Below are 13,777 nucleotides of genomic sequence, written 5' to 3' on the forward strand. Positions count from 1 at the left end.
TTAAAATCGTAATCTCGTCCAGAGGAAGAATCAAATGACCCTTCCAAATTTATATGGCGATAAAGGTAAAGGAATAGAATCTCCATTAAACTTTTATGCATCGTGAGAAAGATCTAACTAACGCAACGGTATAACTGAGAAATAAAATCGCACGTACATAAGTACTTTACCTTAATAACGTAAGGATACGAAAGGTGGCACGGCGATTCCAACTCGGTCATACGATTTAAATAAATAGGTATCCATTATCTGTACCGATTTGTTCGTAGATTTCTTTGAAATTAGGAGACGAGCATTAGCCGGCTAATGGATTCCGGGTCGTTCTTTGCCATTTAGGTTGATCGTGCCTCGGTAGAATAGCCTTTCTACGAGTTCGAGTAAAAGCACATCGCAAGAGCCGGCAATGATGGTGCCGTTCGATGAAGCTAAATATACATACGTATAGGTATAAAAGTAGCTAACTAAGTAGCAATCGTCCGATAGATAAGCTGAGAGCGAGGAAGAGAGAAAGAGAGAGACGACTCGCTTTAAAACATCCGATAAGGAGCACGCGCGCGGAAGGCTTAACGATTTCATAAAGGAGATAGTGACTGAGGGCCGAGCTAATTAAGCGATATAATCCTTACGTCCTAAGGGCCGTTAAAGGTAGCATCAAATGCTACCTTTATCTATGGTTCGAGATACTTAAGATAACGCCACCGAGCATCGACTCGTCTAATTATTACCGACACTTTCTTATATTGCTGGATCAACGAAAATTTTCGAATTCAAAAGCGAGAGTCGATCGTTCGACAAATTTCTGTTTTAAAATCCAACCGATATCGGGGATAAAGAAATCCGGTTCCCTGGCAATTCCTACGAATAACGTTCTGTTAACGATCCATTTAGAAACTAATAAGCCAAATAATTGCTCTAAAAAATATATCTACTAGCGAATGATTCAATTTTAGTATAGATCTTGGTTCTCGCAGGAAGGCGAAATGACGCGATAATGCGATGATGCGGCGTTAAACGTTGCAATAAAATGATATAACGATGTAATAAGCACCGATAAACTTTCGCTCTTCCTACGGTGCAAAATCCCAAAGTAAAATAAAAGAGAAAGAGAAGAGGAAGAGGAAAGACGGCTAATGTAGATCGTAGGAGGCATCGTTATACCTACCTGCGACTGCGACTCGCGGTATCGGGACGACCGGTAATTCTAATCCAGAACCAGTTTCCTGACAAGGGTACCCTCGTCCTTTTTATTCCAAGTAAAATTACTCGCCGATAACTGGCATGACATTCACGGCGCTTTAAGACGCCGTAATATCGCATCGAGCCGAGTTTCGTTCCGAGTTTTCTTCGAAACTCGCTCGAAAAAGACCGTAGACGAAGCGAGAGAAAAAGCGTAGTTTGTCCTCGCGCAAAAAATTTCAAGGACAAGAGAGATGCCTTTTCTTTTCTTTTCTTTTCTTTTCTTTTCTTTTCCTCTTTTTCTTTTTTTTCTTTTTTTTCTTTTTAATTAAATGCAGATAGATAGATATCTGCGAGTAAAGAAACGAATAATGACTCATCCTTGACGATTCACGATCCGAAGTTGATCCACGATTATGTCCCTTTCCTCGATCGTAACCGATAACCGAGCGTAGCGCATCGGAAAAGACGGAGGAGGAGGAGGAGGAGATGGAAGAGCGAATACAAGAGGAGTCGTTTCTCGTAATAGTTTTCGGCCGAATCGCATTCGATGTCGACTTCGGGCTCTCGATCGCGCGGCTCCGGGAATGTCGTGCGTACTTCCAGCGGGACGACCTGCTGGGTCGTCGAATTCTTCGACCCTTAACCCTATGCCTCTCCGTACGTACCTATGTATGTACGTACGACAACGACGAACGGCCTTTCTTCGTTTTACGAGTTGCCACGAGTTAAAGCGGTATTCACATTGAAACGGCACAAGCTCGAATACAACAAAACTATTTCGGTGTATAACGACTTTAATAAAACTATGTTTCATCGACGATGTATCGCACGTATATTTGTATTCGCTTATACATACTCTCATTTACGTGTAAACCAAAGCACAAGAGAATCGCATAAATTCGATCCCTTAATAATTTTATTATCGCCGAAGATGTAACGGCGAAATTTATGGTCGAGTTAAAGTCCCGTCATCGTCCCTTTTTTGCTCCGAACGTGCGCTTTTATCGGCTCCGTTCGCGAGATCCGTTTCGTGTCGCGAGCGACGCCTCTCTCTCTCTCTCTCTCTCTCTCTCTCTCTCTCTACCTTTGCTCTACCACACCGCCAACTATGTACTATATTTATTACAGCGATATTCCCATTTCTTTTCTACGACAAGATAAGACCGGTGGAAAAAATTTGCGCGATTTTAAATAAGATGCGACGAGACGTAGGTAGGTATACGTATATTCGTCGACGTGGACGTTCGCTCGAACGAAGACCTTCGGGGAGTTTTGCCGAGTCAGGGTTCGAGTCAGGGTTCGAGTCAGTCTCGAGTCAGGTTCGAAAAGAGAGAGGGGGAGAGAGAGAGAGAGAGAGAGAGAGAGAGAGAGAGAGAGAGAGAGAGAGAGAGAGAAGAAGCGTTTCGAGTTCTAGCCGCTTCGTCGGCGAAGGGCGACGGCCGATCCCCGGATGATCGAATCTGCAAAGGAAATGTCCTCGAAGGATATACAACGGTGACATTTGCTATCGGGTTAACGCCCACGCCAGAACTTACTTCGCAGGTGTGTCCTTCCCTTTCTTCTTCTTCTTCTTCTTCTTCGTCTTCTTTCTTTCTCCTTCTCCTCCTCCGATAGTCTCCCTATCAAGAGATCTTTTGCTCGGTCGCGAGCAAGCGTGCGCGCGCGAGCAATAGACCACACCGGCCACCGGCAAGGAATGCACGCCACTTTCTTCGTCTCTTTATGGAAACGCGAGAAGTGTGCGAATCGGTACTTTGCCTTCCTAGCTGCCGGAGAAACTGTGAGAGAACGGAGGATAGACCGAGGGTAGTAGGGAGGGGAGAAACGCGAATTCTCATACGGTTCGCGAGTCAGACCGCACCTGCGCGATTCATGCGATCGTTCTACAAGCTTCTATCGTTGCTCGTGATTAAACATTTATACATTCGTATGCTAACCTAAAATGTTGCTTCTGACTGCCTTAGATGTTGGCCACGTCGTTCTTAGAAAATCGAATGCGAACGCATCGATTATATTTTTTTTATGCAATATCGGTGCTTTACGTCTATCGTACTTTATGTTTCTCGATCGTCAAACATTCTCCGAGAAATTTATGCGGATGTGATTTCAATGATTTAAAAAAGAAAAAAAAAGAAAAGAAAGAAAGAAATAAAGCACCGATCGAATGGTGTCCCTTCGAACGTAACTGCATGCACGGTTATCATTTTTCAGGGCGTTCCCCGTTCCCTCTCCAAACTATGTATTCGAAAAAGAATCTAACGTCTACTCTAATTTTTGCCCAACTTTCAATTCCACGATTTTATGGTTACGTTTCTTGGAAAAGAACGATAGCGGTGGCAATAGGGAGTTTCGTGGAATAAACATATAACATGCCCTCTCGCCGGTCAACACCCACGGAAAAAGTCTCCTTGCTGGAAGTCTCGCATTCAGCATCGGTTCTTGAAGCGAACATCGGAACGGGCTAGGCCGCGTGTCGAGATCCACTTTACGAGGAGCTCAATAGATTATAGAGACGTTAGAACTTCTAGAAAGCCCTCCTACCTGCGCGTCTTATATCTCAGATTTTTTTCAACTTTATTGAGCGTCTTTCTCTTAACTCGTCGTCGTCGTCGTCGTCGTCGTTCTTCACCGTAAATATTTACCATGAAAGGTTTTTCGTAAAGTCGAGCAAACGCTTTTACTACGCTAGTATCCTACAACGTAATTTCTACAACAAGACTACGTAGCCAAAAGTATATTTACGATAACTATTAAAATAATAGGGGAGCTAACGGATTAAGGACTACGTGAGCGATCGCAAATATCGATGAAAGAAAAAGCATGATACTTTTTTTCCTCACAAATTTCCAAATAGAATAGTAAGTTTCTAAGACGAATCGTAAGACGGTTCTCGCGAAGTATCCTTCAAAGTCCAAGAATAGGATCGTAGCCGTGGAAGATGCTCGCTGTCACGCTGTCCTGTCCTCGAAGAAGTCCTTTTAACTCGCGCTCGGACCAAGGGGCCACGACAGTGGGTATATCTCGGGCGGACCGTGAATACGAGCGTAGCGTAGCTCGTAAAAAGTTAAACCGGTGACAAGCACTATGACGCGGAATTTACGACGCCGAGGTCGCAGCTCAGGTCGAATCGTGAACACCGCGGGACAAGTTGTTGTCGTCGTCGTCGTCGTCGTCGTCGTTGTCCTCGTCGCCGTCGTCATCGTCGTCGTAGTCGTCGTCGATATCCGCTGGAGAAAAACCAACTTCAACGAAATCGCAACTGTTGCCGGATGAAAATCGATTTTATCTACGTCGTCTAAAAAAAACGCCGTTTTAACGATCACGAAAAATCTAAACAAGCGTTGATGATCCAACCAGTCGAGAAGCGTTCAAGGTTTAATCTTTACGATTAAAATATCCTCCTTAGAAAGTATCCTCCTTCTCTATGGTATCAAGACTCTTAAGCTGCTTTCACGCGGGAGCCTTTTAATGCGCTTGTTATGTACTACGGTGATATAAACGCTCGACTCCTGAGATTCTAGATACGACAAAGTCTTGACATATGATACGGCCATAATTGGCGCGAAAGGTGACAATAATTCGTTAACGGTTTGCGATGAGTTCCTTACTCGTGGTCGTTCACATTGTCCTTATTTCTCTCGTCTTACACGGAACAGAGAAAGAGAAGACGTTAATATCGCCAAGCCTCTCTTTCGGTTTATAGAGCTTACGCGTCTCTTATATACGTAGCTACCGTTTTGCCTGGCATCTCATTAATATTTCAATTACTACCTTGCGTTTACGATCGCAACAGAGGGCTCTCACGCGTAAGCGTATATATGCGTGTAGAGATGCACACGCCAAGGAATACGAGTTTAACGGGCGGCAGCTTTGTCATCCTGATCTTCCTCCTCTTTCTCTTTATCATCCTCTTCGTCCCCTTCTTCTTCTTCTCCTTCTTCTTCTTCTTCTTTGCAGAGAGCATCGAGCTGCTCGCGCTCGTAATCCGCGTTCCTGTCGAAATTCCAACGTAAGGATTTATCGCGATAAAACGGTTATCGGTCGGTTCCTCTTCTCTCTTTTCTTTTTTTTTTTCTTCTTTTATTTTCATTTCCTTTCTTTTTTTTTTTTTTTTTTTCATGGAAACATGAGCCAAGAATTCATCCGGTAGACACGAAGACTTTTGCGGTTTTGCACCTCGACCTCACGATATTATTATTATCGTTTGCCTTTCCGAGACTCTCTCTCTCTCTCTCTCTCTCTTCACGATAGAAACGTCACAATACGTTTACTTTTACTCAATGCGAGTCCCAGGCGACGTTTCGCGTCCATATTTATGTTAAATGTCCGGCAATGAAAGTGACAGGTCGTTAAGAATTCACTTGGGAAAAGAGAAAGAGAAAGAGAGAGAGAGAGAGAGTGTGTGTGCGCGCGCGCGTACGCGTACGAGTAAATGTCAGCCGTAAACGCATCGTTACGATGGAAAATTAGTTCTAATGCGTTGCTCTCGATCTCTGTCTCTCTTTCTCCCGATTCTATCTATGCTTCGCAAATGCTAATATACGTGATGCGAGACAAGTAATAGTACGCTTTACCTCGAACGTCAACTATACCTGTCACTTAATTCTATAAACGAATCGGTATATTCCTACGTTTATATGTAGATACTTACATATATATATATATATGTACTTGCGTATATGATCGCGTACCTACGCTCAGCAAGTTTCGCGCCTTCTCGCGTAATTCATCTCGAACGTGTGACCCGTCGCGATTAACGACTTGTTTTTGCCGTCCGTCGGGAGAAACGAACGTGCGCGTTACAGTGCCATTGAATCTCGGATCGTTACGTCACCGACGATGAACATGAAAAGCTCGTGTACGAGATATACAACGCGGAATACAATTCCGTAGGTGACTCGTTTTACTAGAGGATACTTTACTATCGAACAAAACTAATTTTTCAACGAAAACATACTCTCGAGAGTTTTCGAAGATAGCAGGGAGATTCTTGAATTTAAGAATTCCACGTGTTCGTACTTGGCTTTCGTACGTCGAGGAAACCTTAAACCCACTTGGCGAGGCCTCATGCGATATTTTAAGCTTTGCGATTTCTTTCCTGAGCTCTTGGCCGCCTGAGCTAAGGAACCACCGTGTAACCCTTTGACCTGTACGACGAGCGAGGATAAATTCGGGAGGGAGTTGTTTCCTGTACGAAAGAAAACCGATATTCAAAACGCGTTTAAAAATTGTTCTGATAAACGTTGTTACTCGTTCTACTACATCAAACGATTCCTCATGCGTTCTCGAACACGACAAATCACCGAATGCAATTTGCATTTAATCGTCCAAGCTCCGTAATTAATCGAGCACGCGGTAACGAGCTGCGTGCGGGAATCCACGGCCTGATCCGCGGAATTGCAAGCATCTATCATCTATTAATTAAGCGATTAGTCTAGCGTCGCTAACGAGATACTAGCGTGTGAGATGGTATTTCTTTAGAGAGCTCTTCTAACGCCCATAGGCAATTCCTTCGGTGTCTCGATTGGGTATCCTAGTATGGTTAATAGAGAACGTTGATTGCTATTGCGACGAATGTAATATTTATACTCTTTGAACGTTTCTTCTTTTGCGTCGTCGTCGTTCGTTCCACCTAATCTCCTACCGCGTTTATCTGCTACCGCAAACTTTCCAGATTTAATTATTACTTTCGCAACGTCGATCTCGAGAGAAGGAAGGCCTTTGTGTCACGGAGATCTACGAAACACGCGCATTGTCTCTCTCTTTCTCTTTCTTTTCCTTTCGCCCGATAGCACGGCGTTTTATCTACCAGGAAAGGACGAGAATCGCTATAATTTACATCTGTGTACGTATTCAAATGTACCGCGTGGGTAGAGAGGAAAAAGAGAGGGGGAGAGGGGGTGGAGGGGGGAAGGGAGGAAGGGAGAAAAGACGCAGGTAGATCCAAGAGAATATACGACGGCTCGATTTTTTGCGGCATGCAGGTTGATACCAAAGAACATATTATTCCGAAGGTGGCCGGTAGTCGTTTTCTTTCGATATTTTTCCCGGGATACGGGAGAAGAGAAAGAATGACAGAACGGAAGAGGAAAAAGGTGGAGGGCTTTTTTTCGAGGTGGCGTGGGTGCTCGTTTTGCAAGATGTCCGCGACGGTGGCACGCGCGTGCGCTCGCGAGAGCTCACGATCAACGCCTCCACGCGTTTTCTCCTATCTTTTCGAGAGAATAGACGAAGAGAAAGAGGACTCTCTTAGTCTACGTGGTTTAACCTATGCAATAGAGAATATTATAGAACTGATTTTCGCGTAGGTTGGCCCACGTTTTGCGGTGTGTGACACGAGGCGCCACCGCGGCGGGACGTCGCACGTTACCACCGATCTCCAGAGCTTACGTTTAATCTTACATGTCGCGCTCTCTTTTCTTCTCTCTCTCTCTCTCTCTCTCTCTCTCTCTCTCTCTCTCTCTCTCTCTCTCGTCAAGCTGATCGAGATGTTGACCAATTCTCTCAGGAGACAACTCTGGAGAGCAAACCCGAGAGCCGTTCTCGTTTCCGGAATATGGAATATTTTTAATCGAAATCCTTAAAATGCACGGCGGACACGTCCACCTTCTCTTTACGACTGCCACGACTCGGCTCGCCACGAAATTTATCGCTCGAACTTTTAAAGGGATATAGGAGCTGCAATAACAGATATTTATCTATCCTTCTCTTTACGATATTCAGTTTCTACGAGTATTTCATATGTATATCCATGTGTATATGTACCTACGCATGAATCCGGCAAACTGTCGAGCTCGTAACATTTTCCTTCAAAGAATCCAAACTCGTCTGATTTTGTGTCGTTTCATTTTCGATTTGAATTCGATCGATGGAAAAACGATGGAAAAACGATGGAAAAACGATGGAAAAACGATGGAAAAACGATGGAAAAACGATGGAAGAGCGATGAACAGCCTAACGAACCACGGCGACAAAACGTTCGCAATGAGAAATATCAAGTTGGGCATGTCGATATAAATAGCATCGAGAAGGAGGTACCGTTGCGATCAGACCAGGTTGAGGGTCGGGCCGAGGGTGACGTGATCGTGATCGATGTAGATCGTTCTCTCGATCTATCCGCGGCAATCCTCGGTGGTCAAGCTCACCATCGTCGTGTCCTCCATCGATACCGTTCGTATAAACGTACACGCACACTTACTTGCTCGTACTATATGTTTATGTGAATGTAACGTCGAGCTAGTTCGGCGAGATCTATTTCCGGGTCACGCCACGGCAGGTTGTGTCCGAAGGTATCCATGAACCATTGTCGCTCGTGTTCGATATCTCGATTCTCTCGAAAGCATCGATTAACATTGATTTGTGGATCATCGTGATTAGCCCGCGGGACGGACCAACGCGATATCTCGATCGCACACGTTCGATCCTTTTGCCTAGCGTTGCACCTGAAACAGATAAGCGATCGGATTGTTAGATAATCTTTTTGCATAATTCGAGAAACGATCCTTGTTTTTCGAACAATGTACAATACGATCACTTCCAAAGGTGCTTTTTAATTGCATCGAAACGATATATCTCGAACTCGAGAAAAACACCTGCAACGAAGAAACGAACGAGCGCGTTGCAGCTGATACACGAGTCTTCCAGATTACGCAACGCGCGACTCATGCTTAACCGAGTGTGGGACTCGACGAGTTCTCCGAGTCGCGAGCGTGGAGACCCTTAGATTTAAATCGTTCTCTCTCGTTCGTTCGTTCGGTCGCTCCCTCTCTCTCTCTCTCTCTCTCTCTCTCTCTCCTTCCTCAACGTGTAAAATCGTATAAACTGCGAAGATAGGATCTGCGTCGACCACGCCTCGAAAGACGATCGAACCTCCTCTACCGTATACGTCGAAATCATTTTTGACGTATTCCAAGCGAATTAGCATAGGGTGCGTCCTGTCCAGGCTTTATCGAGACTCGAGAGACTTACGTTTACTTTACGTAAGAGTACAACGTGCATATAACGGAAGCCATCACTCGATATTGACGTTAGACAATAGCCACCGTGTGGCAGGATGATTCCTTACCGACTACCTCGTTTCTCCCATGCCCCCTATTGAATTTCCATACGCGCAAATTCTCTTCCACGAGAGCGTCTTCCGTTAAAGGAAGGGACACGTAAAACCGGTAAAGCACGTTGGCTAAGTATATGTAAAGTATGATTTTTTTTTTTTTTTTACGAAAAATCATTTCAAACGAGCCCACGGATTAGTTTTACGAACCTGATAAATCTCGTCTAACGCAGCTAACGAAATAACAACGAATATTATCTATTTGTAAAAAGAGATAAGACGAAATACATTCGTAGTATCATCAAGTTGCTACCCTCTTTCGATGATCCTTATGAAGAGACAAAGTTAATTTCCCGCCAGAAATCCTATTATCAACCATCGATATCCTTCCTGCGCGAATTCTACATTACCGACGTATCGACAAGAGAAATATTACCGACGTTTCAATGATTTTTTTCATTCTAGATTTCTACGTTATCGTCTACGGTCGAGCCGAATACCGCATTACGATGAAAAGATAACTTTCAAGAAAGACCGATGTGAACCTCACAGAGGGATCTTTATAGGTTTTAGAAAGGGATCGCGACCCCTTGAGAGGAGCAGGTTTCTCATCTGGAAACACAAAGAGAGTCTTGTCACGGATCGACGATTCAAACGAAGTTTCAACGGAAAAGTGAGAATCTCCTTGTTACGAAAAATATTCTTAGTGATCTAACGATAGAATAACACGTATAAAAATTAATGAATCTTTGTGTTGAGACCTAACGAAAAAATCGAGAAGAAATAAGTCGTATAAAAAGATTTATTTCGAATCGATCGGAAGGTGCAATGTGCAAGGTGCCATATTCGTGATGGGGAAAACTCTACTAGACAGCTGATCGTACACAAGGCGAGAACAATCAAATTGCAACGAAGCGTCTCTTGTCGCGATTGTAAAAGCCGATCGGTTCGTGACCGAGAAGGATTTATTCGAACGAGTTAGTTAAAATTCAATACGCGATCTCCACTTATTTTTCGACGATCGAAGAGTGACGATATTCTCGTGTATGTACACTTGTCGCATCCTCGTTCTACGTTATCGATCGAGCACGTGAGAGAGAGAGAGAGAGAGAGAGAGAGAGAGAGAGAGAGAGAGAGAGAGAGAGAAATACGGTAACGTTAGTCGACGAGATACACTTGTTCGAAAATAAAAGGAAAAGGCTTCCTCCTTCTGTATGCCTTCCTCTCGAGAAATTTTCAAGGATAACCAGTATCGTATTCTGTAACGAATGATGTAAGCCCGCACCTTTTGTCTTTCTTCGCTGGCCGTTAGAAATCTCAACGCGTCTTCTTCTTCTTCCTCGTCGTTGTCGTTGTCGTTGTCGTCATTGTCGTCGTTGTCGTCGTTGTCGTCGTCGTCGTCGTCGTCGTCGTCGCCGTCATCGTCGTGCGTGCATGCGGCGTGAATGCGCGCGCGCGCGCACGTGCGTTGCGTACATAGGTGTGTTTGTAGTGAGTGAACACCGTGGGTGAGCTCGTCGTACACCCACTTACACAGGTGGCTTCCTTTTTCATTCACACCGCGCGGCTTCGTGCAAAGACGGCAGTAGTAGAAAAGATCTCTTGGAGAAGGATTTCCTTCTTGCTTACAGCAGTACGTGCCACGATGACGCCAACAACGTTACTACTATTTTCATCCTCGATGAATTCAATCATTCTTCTTTTTCTCGTCGCTCTTACAAACGCCAATTATACGGACATTAATTTGCCGGCGAGTCATATGAGGTACTACTTTCATTCTTTTCCCACGGTGGCCGAAAAGTGCCGAAACGATACATCCTGTCCGTATAAGGTAAGCGTTTTTTTTTTCCTATTTTATTTTTTCTTTTTCATTATTTTCGTTTTTTCTTTTCTTTTCACACTTCGTTTACTATCTCGCTACATTTAGATCATTATTTCTTGCAACTTCGGCCCCATTTCGGCAACGTTTTACTTTTCGAAATTTCGCGCGTATGCAAGTGTATTAAATATAGAGAAATATTTGAAACTTTTCGTCACAGGACAGTTTTAATGCCAAAGCATGCTGGGGTTACGAGATCGAATGTAAAGAAGAAAATTCCTTTTCCGTTCCCCACTGTCCGGGTGATCACAAAGGATGGGTCGCGACGAAAAAAGCGCAATTAGACACGTTCTATGCACAAGGAGATTTTGGCTATGTACGAGATCAAAGAAGAGAAATGATTATGATGTGCGAGCCTCTTTTTGCCGTAAGTACTTTCATTTATAAAATTTGTACAAATATTTTCTTCCGAAGAAAATATCGATCGTATTGTTTTTCGAAGGACGACACGTCGTTGGAATGCTCCGAACATATGAGATTCTGTCGAGCTAGGAACGTATTATTAAATTTCACGGATCTTCTATACAGAAAGGAACCTATAAGATATAAAATGGATGTTTTGAAGGAAGGCCAAATCGGTGGTTATTGCACGTAAGGGAACGTTTAGGCGTTTCTAAAAGTAATTCATTTGATTTAACGAAACATTTAACAGGAACGGCAAAACATCGTTCTGTCAAATTTAGGCTGAACGAAAGGAAGCTACAAGAACACGCGGATCATATTAGCCCGCTACAATCCTGGGGACCGGAGTTACGAAATTTTCGTAGATTTCATCGGCGTCCGATCGTTGAAGGCGATTGCGATATCGTTATAGAAAAACCTACCTACATAATGAAAATAGATGCCAGTAAGCGAATCAATATATCATACGAATTTCTATTATAAGAATTTTGAACGTTTTCAAATTTTGCTTTCTCTCCCTTTCATTTTTCTTCTCTCCCTTTTCATCTTCTTTTTTTTTTTTTTTTTTTTTTAATTAACGTTTTACGAAAGACAAATTGTTTTAGTAGTAAACATGTATCATCATTTTTGCGACTTCTTCAATCTGTACGCCTCGTTGCACGTCAATCTTTCGCATCCAACCGCCTTCAGTACGGACAATCATATAATGATTTGGGAAAGTTACAGGTAATTGGCATCGGCATAAAACAAAAACCACGAGTTCTAGAGAAACTATAATATGTCCCGTTCGTTTTATTTTCAGTTATCGATCGGCCTTTCAAGATACGTTCGAAGCTTTCACGAGCAATCCACTGTGGGATCTAAAAACGTTCCGCGGTGAAACAGTTTGCTTCCGGAATCTCGTATTTCCATTACTACCGCGAATGATATTTGGACTTTATTATAACACGCCTCTCGTACGTCTATTACTATATTTTTTTTTTTTCTTCATTCGAGCAATAATATCAAACGCTATTAACGACACATCCTATCGTTTTTCAGATTTATGGCTGCGAGAAGAGTGGTTTGTTTAAAGCTTTTGGAGATCACGTATTACACAGACTCAAAATACCTCTGCTCCAAAGAAAAAATGAGAAAATACGTGTAACCCTACTCAGCAGAGATACTCAATATAGGAAAATATTAAACGAGGAAGAATTGGTACAAGCTTTGAAAGAAAACAAAGAATACGAAGTTCGAAAGGTATGGACAGATTCTAACCTATGTAAAAGAAAATAGAGAATCTACGTACCCTTACGGTCGAATTTATAAAACTTCTCTATTTAGGTGGTTTATAATAAGAAAGTATCCTTTAAAAAACAACTTCAAATCACAAGAAATACCGATATATTCATCGGTATACACGGAGCAGGATTAACTCATCTATTGTTTCTACCTGACTGGGCTGCCGTTTTTGAGATGTGAGAACTATCGAGATGTATCGAGAAATCAACACATTCGAGAATTATCGACACATACCGTTATCTTTAATGTTCTTTCAATATTTTTTCTATAGATACAATTGCGAGGATCCCAGCTGTTACAAAGATCTTGCGAGATTACGAGGTGTTAAATATTTTACGTGGGAAGACAATTCTAAATTAATTCAACAAGATCCTGTGAGTGATTGAAATATTCTTTGTTTACTTGTTAATATAAGAGAAGTTAATAACAACAACTAACCTAAAATTTTCATCCCATCACACAGGGTACACATCCCGACGGTGGTGCTCATGCCAAATTTACGAATTATCATTTTGAGGTTAAAGAGTTCCTACGTATTGTTTCTCTGGCTAGTACACACGTGAAACATCATAATGCTTTCAAAGATTTCTTAAGTAACAATATGATTCAAAAAGAAAAAATACATAGTAAAACGAAGAAGAAAGATAATAAAGTACTCGAAACGTCGGAGGAGGAGAGAGTGTCTAAAGTACAACATAAACGTTATACCCAATCTAAGGACGAATTATGACGAATTTAGGAAGATAAATTTCTTAATGAAAAAAAAAAAAAAGAAAAAGAAAAAAAACTAAACAACGGGTATATCGTCGTCGAACACTGTAATTACAAATACACAGAGGAAACGCTTCGTTACCAGTTAAAACTATTTTACTTATTTTTTATACCGATGTACATACATATTTGTTTTGATAAAAAAGAAATAAATATGAGACGTTTCTCGATATGTCTGTGCAATGGCACGTGGCAGTGATCATTTTCTTCAA

The 13,777-nt window shown here is 42.5% G+C and overlaps 1 protein-coding gene and 1 long non-coding RNA gene across 25 annotated transcripts in view; one reads left to right on the forward strand and one right to left on the reverse strand.

Annotated features, from left to right (window-relative positions):
* Positions 1 to 13,345, reverse strand: part of LOC118451093 (uncharacterized) — a 117,405-nt gene extending 104,060 nt beyond the window's left edge. For 11 of the 22 annotated variants that reach the window (XR_014982467.1, XR_014982464.1, XR_014982465.1 and 8 more), the window contains exons 1-2: positions 12,802 to 12,942; positions 8,378 to 8,621 (exon numbers count right to left, since the gene is read on the reverse strand). This is a non-coding gene — a long non-coding RNA (uncharacterized LOC118451093). Of the gene's footprint in view, positions 1 to 8,217; positions 8,622 to 10,514; positions 10,638 to 12,801; positions 12,943 to 13,232 lie in introns of those variants that run through there. The other 11 variants (XR_014982456.1, XR_014982454.1, XR_014982453.1 and 8 more) reach the window with 4 other exon arrangements.
* Eogt (EGF-domain O-GlcNAc transferase) lies at positions 9,762 to 13,737 on the forward strand. Of its 3 annotated transcripts, none has more exons than XM_035887260.2 (11): positions 9,762 to 9,902; positions 10,861 to 11,060; positions 11,269 to 11,475; positions 11,551 to 11,699; positions 11,792 to 11,955; positions 12,116 to 12,236; positions 12,313 to 12,466; positions 12,552 to 12,752; positions 12,837 to 12,970; positions 13,066 to 13,168; positions 13,258 to 13,737. In XM_035887260.2, the coding sequence occupies exons 2-11, from the start codon at positions 10,875 to 10,877 to the stop codon at positions 13,522 to 13,524; spliced, it is 1,686 nt and encodes a 561-aa protein (XP_035743153.1). In that variant the 5' UTR covers positions 9,762 to 9,902; positions 10,861 to 10,874; the 3' UTR covers positions 13,525 to 13,737. The 3 variants fall into 3 exon arrangements, with proteins under 3 accessions (XP_035743153.1, XP_085515065.1, XP_085515066.1); XM_085658939.1 differs by having other exon boundaries at positions 9,771 to 9,902; positions 10,864 to 11,060; XM_085658940.1 differs by lacking the exon at positions 9,762 to 9,902 and having other exon boundaries at positions 10,656 to 11,060; positions 12,119 to 12,236.
* The last annotated feature ends 40 nt before the right edge of the window (positions 13,738 to 13,777 follow it).

This window comes from Vespa mandarinia, chromosome 8 (genome assembly GCF_050613455.1).
Source record: "Vespa mandarinia isolate Hongniang chromosome 8, ASM5061345v1, whole genome shotgun sequence".
NCBI lineage: Eukaryota > Metazoa > Arthropoda > Insecta > Hymenoptera > Vespidae > Vespa > Vespa mandarinia.